This window comes from Populus trichocarpa, chromosome 3 (assembly GCF_000002775.5).
Source record: "Populus trichocarpa isolate Nisqually-1 chromosome 3, P.trichocarpa_v4.1, whole genome shotgun sequence".
NCBI lineage: Eukaryota > Viridiplantae > Streptophyta > Magnoliopsida > Malpighiales > Salicaceae > Populus > Populus trichocarpa.
Window position 1 is genome coordinate 7,664,436 of NC_037287.2, and position 23,972 is coordinate 7,688,407.

General features: G+C 32.5%; 2 protein-coding genes across 3 annotated transcripts; one reads left to right on the forward strand and one right to left on the reverse strand.

Annotated features, from left to right (window-relative positions):
* Window positions 1–4,353: 4,353 nt before the first annotated feature.
* On the reverse strand, window positions 4,354–9,561 carry LOC7483535 (protein CURVATURE THYLAKOID 1C, chloroplastic). 2 transcript variants are annotated; one of them, XM_052451706.1, is made up of 7 exons: window positions 9,359–9,561; window positions 7,104–7,211; window positions 6,235–6,329; window positions 5,824–5,910; window positions 5,217–5,279; window positions 4,975–5,012; window positions 4,354–4,802 (listed from the first exon to the last, which is right to left on the reverse strand). In XM_052451706.1, the coding sequence occupies exons 2-7, from the start codon at window positions 7,204–7,206 to the stop codon at window positions 4,748–4,750; spliced, it is 441 nt and encodes a 146-aa protein (XP_052307666.1). In that variant the 5' UTR covers window positions 7,207–7,211; window positions 9,359–9,561; the 3' UTR covers window positions 4,354–4,747. The 2 variants fall into 2 exon arrangements, with proteins under 2 accessions (XP_052307666.1, XP_006385459.1); XM_006385397.3 differs by having other exon boundaries at window positions 7,104–7,215; window positions 9,363–9,559.
* Window positions 9,562–19,262: 9,701 nt separating this feature from the next.
* LOC18096834 (uncharacterized) lies at window positions 19,263–21,439 on the forward strand. The gene is made up of 4 exons (XM_024598108.2): window positions 19,263–20,201; window positions 20,351–20,575; window positions 20,663–20,965; window positions 21,095–21,439. The coding sequence occupies exons 1-4, from the start codon at window positions 19,263–19,265 to the stop codon at window positions 21,437–21,439; spliced, it is 1,812 nt and encodes a 603-aa protein (XP_024453876.2).
* The last annotated feature ends 2,533 nt before the right edge of the window (window positions 21,440–23,972 follow it).

The following is a 23,972-nucleotide window of genomic DNA, read 5'->3' on the forward strand; positions in this document are numbered from 1 at the left end:
ATTATTTTCTCACTTTTTCTTGGTTTATATCATAGTCAAAGTAATTTTTAAAGTTGTATCTCATAAATAAATCTACAATTACCACCATGCTCTTTTTTTTTCCACTTTATATGAGCTCTCTTTAATTCTCTTTTTTCTATTTCAATTCACATCAGTTGTTTTATTAGTATTTGTTTCAATTTCGATATGGATGATTTTGCTCTCTCTCTCTTTTAAGAATTGGAAATTGCTAAATTACTTGTTTCATCCCTAATTGAAGTATGGGAAAATTACCTCTAATTTCATATAGATTGGCATGTTTTACACTTACTCGCTATAATTTAAAAAATTACAGTTTATATTCTGGATCAACACAAATTTTTAAATTTGATAAAATAACCAAATTACTCATATATATATATATATATATAATATAGAAACTCTTTTTAAACATGAGTTCTCTCTCTTCATATACAATTTCTTTCTCTTTTATTGAAGAACAAAGATTCTAAAACCAATTAAAATCATATTATTGTTTTTAAGCAATAGACCAAGAAATCTCATAAATCTTTCAATAATTTAGTTAGACTTGAATTTGATTTTTGCTTCTAAATAAACAACCCACAAATCAAATATAATATAAAACAAACAGAAAGAAACAAAATACTAATTTGGTTTTGATATGTGATTTTTGAAATTTACAAAAAAAAATAAAATCTCAATTTGTATTTACAATTAAAAAAATTCAGTCATTTCCCTTCCCTCGCATTATCATTGAGGATGGAGGATCAAGACACAGATGAATCCAAAAAAGATGACTCACCAAGAGAAGCTGCTAAAATGTTAGACAGGTGATGAGAATAATCAAATAACATCACATGATCCATTACATGTATTAATTTGGCTTATTACAAGGTCATTGGCTAAAAAAAATTAAAAAGGCATTCAATGAGTTAATTTAAGACATCTAGTTCTTATTTCCTATAAGATTAGCATATTCAATTTATTTTTTCTATTTACATGTGAATTTAACTTATTTTTCTAATATGTAGTTTTATATTAATGAGCATAATTTTTGTTCGACTATTGAACCAAGCTAAAAGTTTGCTAGATGATTCAAACTGATCTTTTTTCTATAGGGTTAGAATTTTACAATGATCAAATATCGAGAAGACCTTCCAATAAAGTTCATAAGATATTGTGCAAGAATCGCATTAGCTTCCTAATTGATTTAACATTCTATTTTTATTTTATTTTTTCAGCCTTGTCCAAGATGCTTTACTTAGTATAAACAGGGTTATTTAGCTTATATTTAGATTTTATTATAATATATGAATTGATTATTTAGAAATAAAATTTATGAGTGAGAGTTTGCTTTTATTTATGGTTCCTCGTGAAAATTTTTCAAGAACTTATTAAAAATTAATTGTATTTAAAAATTTATCCTTATACCTATGATTCTTGGTTCATTTAAACCAACGAGTCATTATTTTATTTTTATATCCTTGGTTTTTTATTTGTTATAATTAATGTGTTGGGTTTTTTATTCAATAACTATAATTTGTTGGTTAAAATAATCACTGGATTTGATTCTTTTCAATTAAATTTTAGCTTTTTTAAATTGTTTATGTTTTACGTTTGAGTTCAAGAATTCTCTATCTCATTAACAAGAATTTAAATAGAAAATGAGCTATTATTGAGGTTAAGATGTGGGGAAAAATTGGAGAGAAGCTCAAGGAAGTTTCGGTGGTAGCATCATTTTTCATGAAAAAATCATCTAGTTTCTGCACTTCAATCACCGTCACCAAGTGAAGAGAAACATTGTGAATTTAAGCTCCCATCCAGATAGCTGCATGCAAGGAATTTGGTGCTTATTTCTTCTTAATCCACCTCTCAGTTGGATGCCTTAGTCATGCAAGTCCAATTTCCACTAATTTTCTTCACATCTGTCATGTCCTTTTCTTAATTATCACCTGGATCTCATCCATAAGATACTGAAGGATCATCACCCATTGTATTTTGTTGCCTTTTTTCTCCAACATTCTTTTCCATTGCAAGCATACCTTGGTTAACAGCCGTTCAGCTTCATCAGCATCTTTTAGCAAATAATTTTGAAATGCTTCAGTGTCCGCCATCGTTCTTCTTCCCACAAGAAGCTACAACCATATCTGATGAGTTCAGTTTATCCACATATACCTTTAATCTCTAGGCAATTCAAGAGAAAATGGAGGATAAAAGAGGAGGGGATGGTTAGTTTTTCTTAAAAAAAATAAAAATTAATGGCGAAATTGTGATTTTTATATCAGTTTTTCAGTCATTGAAAAATAACGATAATCTCATAAATATTTAGAAATTATTTACTAAATATTATTGCGTGAATAAAATTTAGGATATAAATTACAAATTATTCAAGCTATAACAAGTAAGTAAAAAACTATTACAAGAATGGGCAGGTACTGTGGGCGCTTTGTTTCTGGATCATATTGTGAGGAGTGCAGTTGTGCTGATTGTCATAATAATGTTGAGAATGAGGGTGTGAGGAGAGAAGCTACTGAATGTGTCAACTGCAAGAATTTGGAAGGAAGCGAGCTGGGAATGGATGTTCTATGGGGAAATCATGGTAAGACCAAAGCCTGCATTCAGCAGGCAAAAGCTGCTTCATCTGATGCTATTGTAACCTCGAGCCATATCTTCTCTCAGGAATCCAAGAAAATAATGAAGAAGATTTCAAGAACTATTTGATTAAAACATGAGCGGTGCAGAAATTCATGAGTTCACGAAACATCAAGTGGTGAGTAGTTCTTCACATACTGACTCAAGTGGTGTCTTTGCTAGGTATTTGGCAAGAACATCATGGTTGTTGTTTCTAATTCAGATTGATTACAAGAGCGTATTATCAATGCCGATATAATGAAAATGCATCTACATCTCAATGAGCTTCGACTTTTGTCATTCTAATTATTTCTTGGAATATTATCTTGATCGCAGCAGTTCAAGTTTCCATCTTTATTTTCATTGCTGTGTTTTCTTGCATAGGCTTAGACATTTTGGATTCCCTTTATTTTCTGCACTCTATGTTGGTCTGTGACTGCTATAGCTTCCATTTATCTATCTCCCGCTTCATTTAAATTCTGTGCTTCTTTATGCTAATCAGGTGAATCCAGTTAGAGTTCATGTTTCCTTCCCTGCCTTTTCATACTGATCTTGTTTGTCAATTTGCTAGTTCTAAGTTCGCGTGCTGGATGGTGGGCTGTTTTCACCTGAAGGAGATGACTTGATGATCGACGAGAAAGACATATATTGCCCACAAGATCTGCTTCCTAGACCAAAATCTGAACCATGGACGCAATGAAAATGTCTTGATGGAGCAGGAAAGACTTGTTTGGACATGTTTACGAGGTTGTCTTGGAAAGCTCATCACTTTTGGAACAATTAAAGATATGACTCTTCCTTTCGTTATTCTACAAAGATACAGAAACCACCACTTCTCATCAACAAAAAAGAAGAAAGAAACTTCCACTCTGAAAGTTTGTCAGCAATTCAACATTACAATCTATGCTACTCCAATAAATCTATCCTCTAGGAAGCCTGTCTAAGACTAGCTATAAGTAGAATCAGCAATTTGATGTTTGAGAGTTCGGTGGAAAGAACTTGAAAACTTTATTGAAAGCTGATTAACAATATGAAGCACACATTATTATCCCCAAGAAGAATTAATATAAAAAAAAGCAGTGGATTAATATAAGGATTCTAAGATCAGTGACCTTTTATTCTGAAGTATCACCTTCATATCGAGTACTGATCTGTTTCAAATCTTCATGATTAACTCTATTTGGCTCATTGGAGGAAACATACAGCGAGATTCATCATCATTTTCACCTCTGCTAACCCCTCTCTCATAGCACATGTTATAGATGAGGCTTTACAAGCGAGTCCAGTTTTCTATTCAACACGAAATAGCAAGTTGTGTGCATCTAAATGTTGAAGTGTCTTTTTTGTTACCCTGGTGCTTATAAGTTTCTGCTCCTTCGTTTGTCAATTGACCTATGTACTAGTGCGACTTGATCTCCATGTTTTTGCATTGCTGAGGAGTTGCTTTTCATCAGCGACAGTTTTTGTAGAGAGTCAGTTCAAATATCCTAGCGCTTGCACCATCAAGGCAAGACCTGAAAAGTGAAATCTAATTGCGCATTGCAGAGATGACACTGAAACATTTCATCTTGAAGTGAGGCTATTGCTTCTGTTGGTTAAAGTCTCTACCATAGAAAGCTGTGTTTTCCATAGATCTCATGTGTACATACAAGTAACGTAACAATATATGTAAGGTTTGGCCTGTAGTTGGAGCTCGGATCCTGGTTACAACACCATAGAACATACACCAATCTCACTTCCCTGTTATACTGGATAAATTTGAAGGCTCAAATTTATTTATCCTAAGTAATTTCTGATATCCTTTCATCTCAAATGCCATACACGAGAAACTATAGGCAAAGTTCAGCCAACAATGTTTCAATAACTTACCTCTGTACTATGTGCTGAGATGTTGTTCATCTCAACTGTCTTGTTATGAACATCCAATATGTTTGAATGATGAGAACAGACGAGTGCCAGAAAATGAACATAGAATTGCTTAAACTTGATGCATCAAAAACTTCCACTACCAAATGAAAGTGTAGGTCAACTGGTCATTGCCACCCATATAGATACACGATATGCCAATCAGGGAAAGCTCTAAAGGTACACGCTTGACTACATTTCAAAGCATGATTCACTGGCCTAAGATATTGGCAACTGACTTCTTGATGATCTGGAATAGCTCTTCCCTGTGAGCCAAAAGCAACACAAAAAATATATTGCTGCAAACTTTGAATAACATATTAATCCAGTTTTAATCACACGTTGAACATCATAAACCAAATAAAAATTCATGCGAACCAAGGAATATTTTAGAAACATCAACAGCAACAAAACCAAATAGTCATTGGTTTTACTTACCGATTGGGTTTGAACAAAAGATATCGATATATAAACCACTGGAATGGATGGAAAAGCTTAAGTCAGTATGATATATAGAAGACAAATGATGTTTTGTGAGGTAATCAACAGGCGAGAATAGTAAAGAAAGCTTATTTTTTTAGGAATCATTTGGTACACAAATAATTGTTGCAAGAGCTTAAAAGTTCTTTTTCATTTGCTCGCACATTCTCAGAAACCATAAGTTGAGGTATATTACTTACTGAAGAAAAAAGTATGCCAATCAATTCTAGCACGCTTGGGACAACAGGCAACTTGTCGATGGCCTATGCATAAAAAGGAAAGCAAAAATAAATAATTAGAATTCTTGTTATGGTGGAAGCCAGAAAAATGATAAGCTGTGTGCTGACATATATAGGCAGGGCATTTAATTTCAAAAAAGTTTGCTACAAATATCATGAAAATAAGAAGGCTATCATGCACATGGTTTGTCTCCTTTCTTAGATTTTTCCAATAAGCATAGAGTTAGTTTTATCCACATGAAATTGAGCACAGTGCCACATTATAACTCTAAATTTGGTTTTCTTTACACAATCCCAAGGCTCTTCTGAAATCAGATGGTCATAAAGCTTCAGATTGCCCGAACCAGTAAAGGTCAGTGTTAATCTATAACTTGATCTACGATAAAGGAAAAGGAAAGGAAAGAAACTCGGGGTGTTTCAAGTGATGACTATATAAAAACTCGGGGTGTTTCAATTTATATGGTACTTGTTTAGTAATAAACTTGAATAATTTTTTTATTTCAAGACCTTTCCCCTAAATCACTTTTGCTTTCTATAATATTAAAAAAGAATGAGTCGCATATATCACCAGGATGAGTTTTGCCGATGTCCAAATGGCTACCAGCGCTGCAAACCCCAAACCGACAAGAGCCAGCCTATCTTCGGAATCATCCCACTGTTTCATACCAATCAAGGATATATCAAAAAATCAAAACCTTTAGATGGCTGAAAATGATTTTACTTAAAAGAAAAAGACAAGCAAGGGTTATTTTGAGGGATGACAACCAACCATCCCATGCATCATAATAAATAAGCATCCTTGTCTATTGTCAACAAACTTGAGAATATTCCAGCTTTACATAATATAAGATGCTAACAATCACAAGAGGAAAATGATAATAAAAGAAGCCACAAATATATAAATGATCAAACAGACCACATTTTGACTATGATGAGAACACAATCATAGAGCAAGAGAGAGAGGGAGATGAACACTCACTATGTTTTTAACAGACTTAACAATCCCGAGGGGGGCTGATGACTCAGAGCTTTCCCCAGTAGCCCTCACAACAACAGAAACACAGTTCTGTCTGTCTGCAGAGCAATATTATCGAGACTCAAGGACAAAAGCACAAGCATCAACACCATAACGAGTTTAACTGAGTGAACTACAGCAACTTGCTACAATATTTCAAAAACAAAATAGTTCCTCGGCCATGCAACAGACTTCATAAGCATAGTCCATTGCTAAAATCACTAATGTGCAAAATGTTGTAGATACAATGTTGAATCTTAAAAACACAAAAAAGAATAAAAAATCTGAATCAACAATTGAAACCTTCCATAAATTGGATATGTGATAAAAAAAATCTACCTCATTGACAAACACCAAAAGCATCATCCATGGTTTTTTCTTCTAAGAGAAACTGATAGTTCGTTGCTTCCAGCTCACCATAAATCATTTTATAAAAAAGCCTATCACTTAAAAGTATGGTAAAATTCCAACTCGTGTTCTCATTTTCACTCATTTTGCATCGATCATGGGTTCTTAAATTTAAATGTTTTCAACATCAGTAAGATCCCCACTTTTCACCAAGGTAACAGCATACCCCTCATGCCCATGATACTGTTTTAGTTTTCAATAATACAGGTCTCAAAGAGTAGCATCTTAGACATAATCTCAACATGTACAAGCTCACCATATTACACTTGCAGTACCTCTACCCTAAAATGTTGGTAATGAACACAAACAGGTTCTACAAGCAACTAATATATCCACTGAAATAAGCAAGGTGAGTTGGACAGTTGAACTGAACCATAAAGCTCATTAAAATGCAAAGTAGATCGTTTAAAATCTATAATGCTCACCTTTAATGGGAGAAAGTGGGAGCGTTTGAAGAGTGCTGGAAAGGGTCCTTTTACCATGAACCAACAATGGTGGAGAAGGCAAGCTTGCAGTTATGGAAGCCATGTCTTCTTCCTAAAATAAAACAACAGAAAGAAAAGATCAAATTTTGAGAAGCGGGTTTTTACTATAAGGTCCAAATTGTTGAGAGAAAGCAAAGATTATACTCCATGGTTTAAAGAAGAAAAATGGGGTTCAATATTTGTACCTCTTTGGTTGCAGAGAGAGAGAGAGAGAGAGCGTCTAAGCGCCATAAATGTTTTTCATTTTTTTTTTTTTAATTGTGGCAGGGCATTCGCCTAATGCCTACCCGGAGCACCTCACTGTACAAATTTTGGTTTCTAGGCAGTGGAGGTCCCTGTGGTTTAAATTTAGTCACACTGTACAAATTTTGGTTTTTAAGTGTGTTTAATACTGTGAAGTTACTTTTTTTTAAGTGTTTTTTATAATTTTTAAACCTGGTTTAGTTTTATAGCTTTTAAACTTAGTCTAGTCATCTATTCGAAACAATGACTGGTTCACAAGTCAACTAGGTCAAAAAAAAAAAACTTTCAATAGAACACTTATATAAAACACCTAATTGAGCATTAAATGTCTAATAATCATTTCTACATATTTTTGTTGTGCATTAAATTGATTGAAATCTACTTGTATTTCTCTAACTCTCCTTTTCTTTTCAACATTTTCTTGAAAATTCAAAAGCATGAGATGTCAAACATCAAGAAGTTATTTACGATATTGTTCAACTTCTCCTTTAGTTCCAGCTAGATGCTGCTAAATCAATTAATACCACCACTCGCAAAAACTTTGGCACAATATAAGCATACCAATTTAGTTTTTTTACATCCAATACCAAGTTCAGGAGTTTTTCTATAATGATCCCATGCCAAATATATTCTTCCTCTACTAACACTGGATATGGGAATTAAAGGTTGAGATGATTGAGTTGTTGATATATTCTTCCTCTACTAACACTGGATATGGGAATTAAAGGTTGAGATGATTGAGTTGTTGAAGGATCACTATTAGAAGTACTACCATCATGAAATGACATTTTAAAGATTTATATTAAACCAAATCAAACATAAATTATCACATTATATTTACCTAATTAACAATACATTTGAAATTATCGCATTAGATAAAACAAGATCATAATATTATATTAGGCAAGCATTACTGATATTCAAACTTTCTAGCAATTTTCATAGCATCAGTTAATAAGATGTTGCATGGATATCCTGCATGAACTTGCCCCATTTATCAAAGTGACAGTGGACCACAATATGTTAAGAGTACAATAACAACAAAGATTATCCTGCATGTTTAACAAGTAAATATATTTGAAATTATCACATTAGATATAACAAGATCAAATGGCAAATATAAAAGTAACATTATACTTGGCAAGCATTATTGGTATTCATACTTTCTAGCCATTTTCACTGCATCAATTAATAAGATGCTGTCCTGTCCTGTTCTGTCCCTCATCCTATCATACTTTCTAGCAAAGGACTAATTAATGGACCATGCAAATCACTCCCAGAATACTCTTGATTGGGTTTTGATTGATACCACTGTATTTATATATACAGTCCATAGATTATAAGGAGAGACCCAGAATTTCCCCAGACCTTCGAGAGGAATGTATGTTATGCCTTGTCAAGATTTCTATAGCAGGACCCATGTAGAAGATACCAAGAAAAAAGGAAATAAATTACAAGATATGGAAAAGCAAAAGGAGTCATCCAATATCCTGATGAAAATCCTGTGTGTACATTATTATTTTGTTTCGAGACTTTTAGGTAGATAATAAAATAAGTTTCTGTGTTTTGTTCATGAAAAACAAGCCAACTTACCACCCAAACCAAACTGCCAAAGGTTTTACCATAATTTCCAGTTCTAACATTAGAATACAAATTTAAGCCAATGCCAGATTTTTGCATTTTCTAGGAAACATAAAAATACAGTCGCTGATGCAAGATAATGCAGAGTTAAACCTATCAACTAACAAGAAGTTACATTTGGATAATCCGCGCCGTTAATTATCCAAGAAACTTACAGTACTGCTACCTGGTCTTTATTTGTACTTTCTTTTGAAAATCTTACAGACCCAAATTCAATAATCTTAGTATGGAACCAATACTCAAATAGGAAAGACTATTTGAAAAAAGATAATACAGGACAGAAACAAAGACAAATTCATGGAGAAGTTTACTTGCCTTAACTTGAAAGTAATCAAAGCTCGACAGTAAGTCTTTTGCGTGTGGCTTAGGAAGAAGAGATTAACCTTTCTTTGCAACTGGTGTGGCTTCAATTGAAGGATTTGGACTATGTGAAAAAGAGATTGGCAGGAGGAAGAGTTTAGATTTTTTTTTGCGACGGTTGTGGCTGCTCTCGCTTGAAGACTCTTAATACATAATAATAATAGTAATAATAATAAAATAAAATAAAAAGTCTCATCTGGGTTTTTTCATATTGATTTCGTCTAGTGTCAACTCGTTGGATCGATAAAGTTTTTTCAAGTTAAATTCTTTGTGATATTTTTAACCCGGCCTTAGATTTGGATTATCTGTCGAGGTTAGATTTTAAAATTATAATTTTTTATTTAAAAATATATTAAAATAATTTTTTATTTTTTTTTATTTTTAATATTAATACATCAAAGCAACCATAAAACAATATCAAAAGAGCACTTAAGCCACTCCATCCTCGTGGTCACTCATTTCTATTATATTCAAAATGATAATTGAGTATTAAAATTAAAAGAAAAATATAAAATAAGAATGTTGGGTTTGTTTTAAATTATAGATTAGATGAAAAAAGAATATTCTTATATTTAGTCTATATTAAAACCTGAAGTTGTTATATTTGAGGGTAAGATTTGTTTATGAGTGTTTTTATTCTTTACACTTTGGTGGCTAGAGAAAGAAGAGTAAAAAAAATGAGTTTTGGGTTACCTTGAAATTTTAGATAAGAGAGTAATTTTATGAGACCTTGTAATCTCCTACTTTTTCATAGTGAATTTCTATGATCGTCTCACTCATAGAGTAAACCTAAGTTACTAAACCACATAAATTTTGTATGTGCTCTTGTATGATTGATTGTATTTGTCTTTTATATTTATCTATTTGCTAATTGGTTTGGGATTTTAAGGTTGTTTTTGCTATAAAATGCTATCAAAAAGTTTGCTTGGTTATGAGTTGGCTTTTGCAATGATGATAAAAGTAACATTGGTGATAAAGTTTGATGTAGAAAACCTTAATGGTGGGTACAAATTTAATTTGTGGTTTATTAAAATGCGTGCCTTGTTGTTCAACAAGGTTTATTTAAGGTAATAAAAGTTGTAGACAATTTGTCTAAGGAAATGGATGATAAAGAGAAAGAAAAATTTCATGGAATATACACATAGTGCTATTCAACTTTGTTTGTCTGATGAGGTTCTGAGAGATGTTGTTGATGGGACTACAACTGTTGAATTATGGACAAATTTGAAAACTCTTTACATAACCAAATCTCTAATGAACTAATTATATTTAAAGCATCGGTTCTATACTCATTCGATAAAAGAAGACATGCCCTTTAAAAACCATCTTGATGAATTCAATAGAGTAATTTTATATTTGTGAAATCTTGGTATTGAAGATAAGGACCAAGCTTTGATGTTATTGTGTTCATTACCCCTATCTTATGATCTTTTTATTGATATTTTATTGTATAAAAGAGATAGTCTTATTTTAAAAGATGTCAAAGCTTTCTTAAACTCGAGGGAGTTAAAAAAATGAGGGGTAGATGGCCATGATGATGATCATGAAGAGGGCTTAATTATGAGGGGTATAATAAATAATAAGGGTTCGAGTAATGGAGGTATGTTTAAATCAAAATCAAAGTCTAGAAAAATTAAATGCTTTGAATGTTATGAAGTAGAACATTTTAGAAAGAACTATCATAAATAAAAAGATAAAGGAAACTATAAGGAAACCTCTGATGCTATAAATATTCCTGGTAAAAGGAAAATCTTGATGATGTTGAAAGTGTACTGATATCTATTGGTAGGTCAAATGATGAGTGAATTCTTGATTTGGATTACACATGTTATATTTTTCCTAATATAAGTTAGTTTGACACTTATAAAGTTATTAGTGATACTATTTTATCAGGAGACAACAAAGGACTTTCTGTTGTTGGTGTGAGTACAATTTGAATTAGGATATATATGTTATTGTTAGAACACTGAAGGTTCAACATATTTTAGAAATGAAAAATAATTTAATTTCTTTGACTCTTACTAATTCCTAAGGTTATAATTATTGTGTTAATGATGGAGTTTTGAGAGTCTGTAAGGGTGATTTTATTGTGATGAAAGAAAAACTGGTTAATGGCCTCTATCACCTTTAAGGTTTAACAATTATTGATTTAGCTAGTATATTATCTGTGGTTGATTTGGATAGTGCTTTCATTTAATTATGACATATATGGTTGAGATATATGGATGAGAAAAGAATGATAAAGTTAAGCAAATGAGATTTGTTGGATAGTCAAAAAACAAGTAAATTGGATTTCTATAAGCATTTTGTTTATAGCAAATAGTGCAAGGTGAATTTCAGTACGGGTACTTCATTATGCCAAAGGTATTATGGATTATATTCATTTTGAACTCTGGGGTTCTTCTTTTGTTATGTCAAAAGGTGAATCACAATATCGATTGACATTTATTAATGATCACTCTAGGAATGTCTAGATGTATTTTTCAAAAAGAAAGAGTGATGTGCTCATCACCTTTAAATGGTGAAAAACCTTGATTGAGAAGCAAACTAGTAAGAATATCAAGCATTTAAGAACTGATAATGGTTTGGAATTTTTCTTTAGTAAGTTTGATTGGTTTGGTATGAATAAAAAAATTGCTAGACATCTCATTGTCAGGAATACACCATAATAAAATGAGGTTATAAAACGTATGAACAAGACACTCTTATAAATAACACGTTGTATGCTTTCAGAAGCTGGATTGTCAAAAGACTTTTAGGTTGAAACAATTAATATAGTTTGTTATATGGTGAATAAATTTTCTTTGATAGTTTTAGAGGTGAAGACTTTATACGAGGTATAATTTGGTTATCCTGATGATTATTATAAACTAAAAGTATTTAATTGTCTTGATTATGATCATCTTAAGGAAGATAAACTTGGGCTGAGAGTAAGGAAATGTATATTCCTAGGCTATACATCCAGGGTGAAGAGATATTAGTTGTGGTATGTAGATCCCAAGTCACTTAAGTTTATTACTAATAAAGATATGAGATTTGATGAGTATGCTATGTTCTATAAGGAAAAAAAGCCAATTGATGTTAATATTGATATGAACTAAAGTACTAGCAAGTAGGTGGAGCTTGAGGTTATAACTTTAAATATAGTGTAGAAAAATGCTTCAGTTAAGCCTATTGAGAAAGTGGTGCGGGATATTGTTGATAAAAACACATATGAAGAACAACCTTACAATATTGATACAAGAAGACAAATAAAAGCATCGATTAAGTATGGTTATATTGATTTAGTTAATTTTATCTTGAATGTAACAGAAAATCTTGATGATCATGAGCCTTGTTATTATAAAAAGGTAATTTCTTGCAAAAAATCTTCTTAGTGGATGTTTGCTATGAATAAAAAGATTAGGTCTCTTTATAAAAATCAAACATGAGAGCTTGTTAAACCACCATAGAGCTAGAAGATTGTTGGTGCAAATGAGTTTATAAAAGGAAAGATAGAATCCTAGGGGTTAAAGATACAAGGTTTAAAGCACACATAGTTGTTAAGGGCTTTACACAAAGGGAATGTATTGACTTTAATAAAATGTTCTCTTTACTTATAAAGTATAGTTTCATTTATGAATTTCTAGCTATAATTGCCTTGTTTAACTTAGAACTTAAGCAACTAGATGTTAAAATAACTTTTTTATATGGCGAGCTAAAGGACAAGATCTATATGCGTTAGCTAGAGGGTTTCATTGATCAAGGTAAGGAAGACCATGTATGCTTATTGCAGAAGTCATTGCATGGCTTGAAGTAGTCATTAAGGTAATGGTATAAAAGGTTTGGTACTTTTATGCTTGAACGTAATTACTTTAGGAGTGAATATGATAGTTATGTGTATTTCATGAAGCTCTTAGATGATTCTTTTATCTACTTCGTATTGTACGTTGATGACATGTTGATTGCCTTTAAGAACATGTCTGAGATCAGTAGTTTGAAGAATCAGTTGAGTAGTGAGTTTGAAATAAAGTGTTTGGGTATAACCAAAAAGATTTTGGGTATGGAGATACATAAATATCAAAGTGCTAGCAAGTTATACTTGTTATAGAAGAAGTATTTTAAGAAGGTACTTGAGCGTTTTGGTATGCAAAACTACAAGCCAGTAAGTGTTTCATTTGCACCCCGTTTTAGGTTATCTTTAGCCTTTTCACTAGAAAATAAGGATGAGAAGAAGTACATATCATATGTTTCATATGCTAGTGCAGTTATAAGTAATATATATGTTATAATTTGTACCCGCTAGACATTTTATATGTTGTTAGTGTGGTTAATATATTTATGAGAAATCTTGGTAAAGTTCACTAGCATATAGTGAAATAGATATTTCGTTATCTTAGAGGTGATATGTTGATTTGGTATATGATAGGGGTAATAACACTAGAGGTAGTGTTGAGGGATTTGTATATTCAGATTATATAGATAATTTGGATATGAGAAGGTAATTGACAAGTTATATTTTCTCTCTTTTGAGGTGTGTCATTAGTTGGGAAGTAATTTTCAATCCATTGTTTCCTTGTCTACATTAGAGGTTAAATATATGGCATTGACACAAGCAAAAAGAAGTTCTATGGATGAGAGGTTTGGTTAGTAATCTTAGTTTGTCACATAAGTTGACTGTTGTGCATTGCGATAACTAGAATTTCTATTCATCTGGCCAAGAATCAAATGCATCATAAAAAAAAAACCAAACATATTGATGTTAGGTATCATTATATTCTAGATATCATGTCAAAGATTGCTATAACTAAGAACTTTGCAAATATATTGATGAAGCCTATCTCTGTAGTCAAGTTCAAGCATTGCACAGACTTGATTGTTTGTGTAGTGCTTGAGAAGTATTTGGTAAAGGAGATTAAAAAGGATTTCAAGTTTCGTTAGTTAACTCAATTTAAATGAAGGTGGAGATTTGTTAGGTTTATCTTAAATTGTGGAAGAAATATTGATGTATTTAATCCATATAAAAACCTAAAGTTGTCATATTTTAGTGTAAGATTTATTTGTGAGTGATGAGTGATTTTATTCTCTACACTTTGTCGTTAGAGAGAGGAGATAAAAAAAAATAAGTTGAGTTATTTTAGAAATTTGAATGAGAGGGTGTTTGGGAGTGCGGCAGCGGTTGTTTTTCAAAGTGCTTTTCGTCTAGAAATGCATCAAAATAACTTTTTTTTAAATAACTTTTTATATCAGCACATCAAAACAATTTGAAAACATAAAAAAATTTAAATTTAAGTAAATTTTTTTAAAAAAATTTCATGGAACGTGGTTTGCACTGCGTTCCGAAAGTGTGTTAATATTATAAAATGTTTAAACTACAAGGACCTCCTACGACATGTGGGAAAACTTTTATGATTTTTTTAATAAAACCTCAAAAATACCATTCAATTATTTAGATAATATCAATTTTACCTTTAAACAAATTTTTATATCAATATTATTCCTAAAATTGAAGTAATTCTTAAATAAAGACTTGCATTCATTTTTAAAGCTTTCTACCCGTATTTCTATATAAATTATAATATTTTTATATAATCTACGTCATTTTATAGGAACTTCATGTTTTCCTTTCAGTGAAGCTAATAGAAGTATCTATAATGAAATCAAAATAGCTTAGGGATAAATTTGATACTAAAAATAGTTTGGGTATAAAATTGAGAGTACCACAATAATTTGGGGATAAACAGCAGAGGGAGAGATGATCTGAACTGTCATCTCACGTTAATTTACCGATTCTTACCATATACAGTAGAGTTTGAGTAAATTCTATCAAAGAAAATGCCAGTGGTCAAGTTATCAACAATGGAGATTTGTTGATGGCAATACAAGTAGGTAGACAATGGATGCAAAGAGAAGAAAAACAAGGTGCTCAACTCCCCCTTTTTGATCAACCCAGTAGTACATGAATGGATTTCACTAGCTTGCTTTCAGTTCCTTAAAATCAACACGAATTCTTGTGCTTGCTTCCTTCTATCTATAATGCTTTTCATGTCCTCTTTTTATTGCACTGTACACTGAGTAATGGGTTTTTATTTTTTATTTTATTAATGTTTACAACATTCTTCTAACTACTAGTATTTATTTTTATTTATTTATCCATTTTTATTTACTTCCAGGATCTCTCTAGTCTTTTCTTCGAGTTGTAATGTTTGTCAGAATTGACCTAATCAGCTTCACTCAATGACAATCTTAACTCTTTGCTGCCACAAGTGCCTTTCTTTGTCCTATGTAAAAACCCTTCTCTACTCAATTATCTAAATTTTCTATGTATATTATTCCCCTTGCTACCAGATGCCATTTTTGTTGAATCTTTCGACTCTTGAGTGAAGGTTAATTGGTATGCTCTTTATATTTTTTAAAATGTGTGTATGCATCAATTTATCTGTACAACTCTGTTCCTTGTCTTCATACTGGGATGAGCTCATTCTTGCCCATTTTCTGTTGTCACTAAGTGCTTTCCTTGTGCCATGGCCATTAATATCAGTCAGCACAGCCATTGTTCTTGATAAGGATAGGTCAAACATCCTCAGATTTTGGCTGAAAACCAGCTGATTTTACCCCAAGAATTGACCGCAGTAACAGAGTGTGGATGAAATTATGAGTAAGTTGGGATTGCTTCTTCAGTCACATTATAACTCAGAAAAGGTTTCATTCTGATAATCTATATAAAGGGATTAGTTTACTAATATGACTTTAAGAATTCTTTGTCATCACCCATCGTACTGATTTCACTGCAATCATATGTATTTTTATGTTCAGCTTACTATGCTTCTTATGCTGAATTATTCCTTCAAATCATGAACTGAAGAGGAGAGATAAGAAGGATTGAATAGTTATTGGAGTTGACTCAGAGAAATAAATGCAGTATTTTAGTTCTCTCCCATGCAAGATACTGCTTAATTTTATTTTGATCAACCCCCAAGTAAATCTAACATGCTCTTTGAAAACCTAACCTTGGATACGACTAACCAAGAGACATAATACACTCCAAACTTGGTTGTATAACGAATCCTGACATGTGAATATCCAAAAGACAGAGTCAATTGTGCTTAATAACATTCGAGTTTGTTGTTGCATTTCCCCTAACAATAGAGAAGAATGGATGTCTTTATGGAATAACATTTCAATCAATGCAATCAATCACCCACATAAAAAGATTTCAGAAAGCTATTAGAATCCGCTCTGCCTCTGCACTCTCCATCATTTTGGTGCGTGCTAACGTAAAGAAGTAAAAAGAGAAAAACAAAATCTTAATCACTATCTATCTCTCTTTATATTTTAACTCCTGAAAGATTTTTCTTTACATGCATCAAAACTATGCTAGTCAACCACCTCAAGCTTATCAGCAAGAGTAGGAGAGATCCCTTGAATCTCCCAAGACACTCTCTTTCCTTAATATCCAAACTATGCTTTGTTCATAGCAAAACTACACATTACATCTGAACTCAAATACTGCTGTAAATGGTATTCGATATCACCCTCTTTACCATTACACCGAAGTTCCTTTACATCTTCTCCAATGTATATTAAGTGTCAAGTATTTTTCCTTGTAAGAAAAGGAGTGAGAATAGAGAACAATAGTGAACTGGAAGAGTAAAGTAAACTAAAACGTATCTGATTACATTGTTTTTAGAGTGGAAAGGACTTTAGATCCCTTGCATGGGATCCCAGATGTAAACAACAATCCAAATCCCGAAGTATTTTGGTCTATTTTTTTTCCAATACCTCCCAGCTCATAGGTCATGCCTCCTTTATTATTAAGACAAATTTGGTTTATGATAGCAGAATTGTGTAAAAGGATACATATAGCTGACCTCAACTAGTTTGGGATTAATGCCCGTTTGGCACTGCATCTGTATCAGCGGTTAAAAACGAACACTGATAACCATCTAGGTGGTGGTCCAGTGGTAAAAGCTTGGGATCAAGAGGTTTGCTCCCTCTGTGGTCTCAGGTTCGAGCCCTGTGGTTGCTCATATGATGGCCACTGGAGGCTTACATGGTCGTTAACTTCAGGACCCGTGGGATTAGTCGAGGTGCGCGCAAGCTGGCCCGGACACTCTCTACTGTTCCGGCCGGACCGAGTCCGGTTCAAAGCTAAATGCTTTGAACCGGGTGCGACCCAATTAAAAAAATCAATTTTTCCAAAGCTAAATGCATTAAACCGAGTGCAATCCAATTAAAAAAAATTAAATTTTATTTTTATTTTTATTTTTAATTGTATTTTATTTGAAAAACTAGTGTTTAACATTATTCAATGACATTTCATAAATTTAGAAGGAGATTGCTTGATGACATAGCATTTTACCTGATGTTGTTGCGCGCTTAAGAAATCAAGAAAACTGTAGTCCTTGTCGGATGAATTTCGTACGTGATGGAATTGTAGATAGTTTAATGGAACAATAAAAAATATTTTATATAAGTATTATTTATTTCATGATGTAATCGCAGTAGTTAAATCTATAATATTTAAATTAAAAACTATCAATATTAATATATATCTTTTTAATTATTTTATAATCTCAATTTTAAAAGCATTCTTAACCAAATACATTAAACTATTTTTTTGTTAAATCTCAATTTCAACTACAGTTTTAACCAAATATTAAATATCAAACCAACCTCAACTAAAAGTATTTTTTATAAAACAACTGTTGTTGTGGTCATTGAATTATCAAAAGAAAGGACATTGGAAAAGCAAAAGCTAATTGTTGTTAAGTAGGTCATGAAGGCTTCAAATCACCTATGATGCTCAAATTATCTGTGGATTGCTTTACAAAATATCCCCATGCTAAAGAAAGGGATCTAATCAGGGGCGGAGCCTTTTACAAGGCTAAGGAGGGCTGTAGCCCAGGTTAAAAAAAAAATTAATGGCCCACTTTTCCTTTTAAATTTTACACAGCAAATCTTGTCCCACTTTCCCTATCTTTTACAGCAACCTAATCCCACTTTACAGCAACCTAAATCCCACTTTCCGCATCTTTTACAGCAAAACAAACCTAGTGTCCCACTTTTCCTTGCAATACAAATTAATTACTGCCATCAGCCGTCACTTTACTTTCTAATTGGCCACCCAACTTCTCTTTCAATACTAATTAATTAGTTATATTTTACAGTAAATTTATTTAAATATAAATAATTAATTGATTCACATGCCTTCTAAATAACTTGGGGTTTTAGCTATTTTTCTTCTCAACAATATACAATTTTAGATTGGATTTTTAAGAAGAATCTATACATAGAGCCGCTAGAGTGTAAAATCATCAGGTAAGAATTTACAAGCCAGACTTTTCATTTTGAATTCAATGTTTCACATTCATTACAGTAAATTGTTAGTGGAGTAAACAATAGACTGTACCCTAGAAATTGATGCATGCTAACACACTAATAGTCTAGTACTAATAATTTACTGGTTATTTCAAAGTTAAGTTCCCCAAATCTCCTAGTAGTTTGCATCACTAGTTTATCCTTGTATATTCTGCATTTTATGAATATTCTATTGTGGCATTAGTATCTTTTCATCTTGCACCTGACTTCCCTAATCCTTTTTACTTGAATAGGTTATAAATTATAATGGAAAATCAAGGAAACAAGAGAGGAAAAACTATGTTTTCATTCTTTAAACCAAACGAACAAACATCAACCAGTAAAGGACATTCTCCTTCCAATGTTGATGTGTCAAATCATAGTGAATAACCCCCTTTCAAATCTCAAAGAGTTGAAATTGATGTTAATACTCTTGAACGAGATCCTGGGTTACGAATTCCAGTGTGGAGACATCCTATTAATCAACAAGATGAAATTAGAAAAGCTTATATCAAAATGGGTCCATATCAACCTAAGTTAGCAGAGTATCCAAAGACTGAATCAGGGAGACAGTATCGTCGATTTAAGTACACTTGGTTTGATCAATTTCCTTGGATAGAGTACTCTCCATCAAAGGATGCAGTGTTTTGTTTTCCATGCTTTATCTTTGAAAACAAAGTGCCTCGTCATCTCACATTCACCACCGAAGGCTTTAGAAGTTGGAAGAGGGTTAATGATGGGGTTAGATGTGCACTTTTGATGCATGTGGGAAGTCCCACTTCACCACATAATAATGCTGTGAAATCTGCTGAAGATTTAATAAAAGTAAGTAGACATATTGATAAAGTGTTGAATGCACAAACTGTTGAAGAAGTTCATAAAAATCGGTTGAGACTTATGACAACAATTGAAAGTGTTCGATGGCTTAGCTTACAAGCATGTGCATTTAGAGGTCATGATAAATCTTCGGCTTCTAATAATCGAGGTAATTTTTTAGAGATGATAAGACTTATGGGGAGACTGAATGTTGACATTGATGATGTTGTCTTAGAAAAAGCTCCGAAAAATGCAAAGTATACCTCGCCGACTATTCAAAAAGAGATTTTGTATATTCTTGCGAACAAAGTGAGGAAAAAGATTTGTGAAGAAGTTAGAGATGCAAAGTTTTGTATTTTGGTTGACGAAGCCAAAGATGCATCAAATAAAGAACAAATGGCTATTTTTTTGAGATTTGTTGACATTCAGGGTTTTGTACAAGAGCGTTTTTTTAGTATTGTGCATGTTTCAGATACTACTTCTTCAACACTTAAAAAAGAAATTTGTGATGTGCTCGCTCGATATAACTTGCATATTTTCAATATGCGAGGTCAAGGGTATGATGGTGCTAGCAATATGTGTGGCGCATGGAATAGACTACAAGCTCTATTTCTCAGAGATTGTCCTTATGCATATTATGTACATTGTTTTGCTCACCGACTACAACTGGCATTAGTTGCAGCAACTGGAAATGAGATTTCTATTTGGTTATTTTCTCAAAATTGACAACCATTATCAACCTTATTTGTGCTTCTCCCAAACATCATACCGAGTTACATTATGCTCAGGCTATAGAAATTGCACATATGGTAGCTACTGGAGAACGTGAGACCGGTAGAGGGGCTAATCAAATTGGTAATTTACATCGAAGTGGAACTACTCGTTGGAGCTCTCATTTTGATTCTATTTGCAGCTTAATAGATATGTATGGTGCAACTATTACTGTGCTTGAAAGTATGGTTCAAGAAGGATCTTCTAATTCTATACGTGGAGAAGCTGGTGGTTGTTTGATTGTGATAAAATCTTTTGAATTTATATTCATCTTATATTTGATGCATAAAATAATGGGGATTACTGATTTACTTTGTTGAGCTTTGCAGCAAAAATCTCTTGACATCTTAAATGCAATGGATCTTGTATCAACTACTAAAGCATTGCTTCAAACTTTGAGAGATGCCGGATTTGATCTTCTTCTTGCAAATGTGCAATTTGTTTGCACAAAATATGAGATTGACATACCACATATGAATGCTTCGTATAAAAAGGCTACAGGTCGTTCATGTCAACAACAAGGTTCAGTGACAGTTTACCAGCATTATCATTATGATATATTTAACTCAACAATAGATTTTCAGTTGGAAGAATTAAATTCTAGATTCAATGATGAGACAGTGGAACTCCTTGTACTTAGCTCTGCTTTAGAACCTAAAGACAACTTTAAATCATTTAAAGTTGATGCTATTTACAAGCTTGCTGAGAAATTTTATCCTGAAGATTTCAATGAATAAGAGATGTATTATTTGAGATCTCAGCTAGAGCATTATCAGATTGATGTGATTCATCATGAGAGCTTTCAGAATATGTCTACCATTTCTGAATTATGTCGAGGATTAGCTGAAACAAATAAGTCGCAGCACTATCATTTGATTGACAGGTTGATTCGTCTTGTTTTGACTTTGCCTGTTTCCACTGCCACTACAGAGCGGGCATTTTCATCTATGAAACATGTTAAAACTGTGCTTCGCAATAAAATAGAAGAGGAGTTCTTAGCAGATTCTATGATGATTTATATTGAACGAGAGCTTGTTGAAGATATTGATTCGGATTCGATCATAGATGAATTCTATTCTACAAAACATCGAAGGGTGCAGCTTTGATAGTATAATTTATTTTTATTTTGAATTTTATGTACTTTAAATTTTATTTTATATATATTTTATGTTATGTATTTGAATTAAAACTTTATTGTTAACTTGACAAATTTATATATTCGAGTGAATGATTGATCTTAAAAAATAATTTATGTGTATTTATATCATAGCCCAGGATAAGAAAAATTCCTGGCTCCGCCCCTGGATCTAATATCCCTCAAATCTGCATATTGAGAACCATTTGTTGAACTCATATTTCTTCTAGAACAAACATAAGATTTTTCTAGTCTTTTATTTGTAAATATGCCCCCTTTTCTTTTTACATTATTTACAACTGCAACTTACATAGATGCTCTTTTACACTGGTGTTCGTTCTCCCAGATGCCCAGTCCTTATTCTTGTTGTCAGTATTTTTCAAGATAACCGCTTAGGTGCTTAGTTACACCCTGTTTGATAATCCCAAGGTTTCATTAGTAATACTATATAGTGTTGTTCGGTATTGTGGCTGCGGGTGAGGTTCACCCGCAGCCACAAATATTGTTGTTTGGTAATGCTCCAAAAGCAATTTATGTACTGGTAGGGCTCACATCAACTGTGGTTGTGCCACATGTTCACATCAACTTTACTGCTTCTTGTGCTGAGAAAACCCACGAACAGTGGAGCCATAGTTTTCTTCAATGAACAGTGGAGCATGCCTCCACTGTTCCGGCCGGACCGGTCCGGTTCAAAGCTAAAAATGCACTGAACCGGGTTCGATCCAAAAAAATAAAATAAAAATATATTTTTTATTTTTAATTGTGTTTTATTCGAAAAACTAGTGTTAAACATTATTCAATGACACTACATAAATTAGACGGAGATCGCTTGATGACGTAGTATTTGCAGAATTTGATCGCAATCCCAATTTTGTTCCTGATTATATTTTACCTGATGTTGTTGCGCTCTTAAAAAATTTGTGAAAACTGTAGTCCTTGTCGGATGTATTTTATATGTGATGGAATTGTAGATAGTTTAATGGAATAATAAAAAATATTTTATATAAAGTATGATTTATTTCATGATGTAATAGCAATAGTTAAATCTACAATATTTAAATTAAAAATCATAAATATTAATATATTTTTTTAAAATTATTTTATAACCTCAATTTCAAAAGCATTCTTAACCAAACACATTAAACTACTTTTTGTTCAACCTCAATTTCAACCATAGTTTTAACTAAACATATATTTTTCCAAACCAACCTCAACTAAAAGTACTTTTTATAAAACAACTATTTTTCAAACCACAACCATAACTGCTACCGCAATACCAATATTCTTATTGGCACAATAGTCGTTATAACTTGTGGTGTCAGGAAAAAGTGATCTGGCTCTTGTTATTTTGGATGAATAGCATTGATATTGTCTTCCAGGCATAATTTCGGTATAATATTAACATTAAAAAAAAAAAACCTAGAAGGCATGGTGTATGCACTGTACACCCGCTCACAAAACATTGTGGCCCACCGCAATGTTTGTTTTTGGCCTTTATGTTTTCTTTTATTTCACTTTTTAATTATTTATTTATTTTATTATTGGAAAGTTCATTATTTCACATTTAAGCTTTGATAAATTGTTTCGGTTGGCTTACTGTGAGGTGTTTAGGGTGGAAATAACATCCCTTGACTATTGATTTATGGATATTAGGAAAAAATGCAGCCCCTTTTCATCCCTGGAGGGAAGAAGAGAAGAAACCAAACATGAAAACTAAAGGGATGAGAGGAAAAAAAGAGAGGAAAAGAAAAGAAGAAGAAGAAGAATAGGTCACTAAAGCCATACCAGAGCTACGTTGCCACCATGCGTCTCATTGAAAGGAAGTTCATGTCAAGACGATTCCAACGACACCAAGAAAAATCATCATTAGAGCTCAAAGGAAGTCGCATAAGCCGCCTCAATGCTGCAACCTTCCTCACAGGTTGGCACGTGAGTTACATGCTCCATACAATTTTTAAAAAAAAATTAGTATCTGATTCTTGGGTAACTCTTCAATTCAACCTTGATTTTATCCCATTCGAACCCCCATGAAGATTAAAACGGGGAGAGAAAACAGGAAAGGAAAAGAAAGAGATAGATGACCCAATCGAGTTAGCTCATCGTGGTTGTGGTCATAACTCAGATCATAAATTTAGCGGGTCAACCAAGTCTCATCCAATATGTCACTATCTTTTTATTTCACTTCCTAAACTTTTTGTTTCAATTTAATCCTTGGACAGTTCATTGTTTCGTATTTTAGCCCAAGAAATGATTTTGATTGTCTTGCCATGAAGTGCTCAGGTTGGTGATAACACACTTCGACATTTGATTTATGCTTGATTTTGAAAAAAAAAAGAAGAGGGTTTTTGTTGCTTGAAAAAAGTTGAGGATGTAGGGATGTAATTTGATATTATGCATAGAACTAGGGAATTTGTTTTAGGTCATTGTTGGCCCTTGTTTTTTGTGTTTTTTTTTCAAAATTGCTATGGGTTCAATTTTAATCCCATTAGACTTTGCAATTTTCA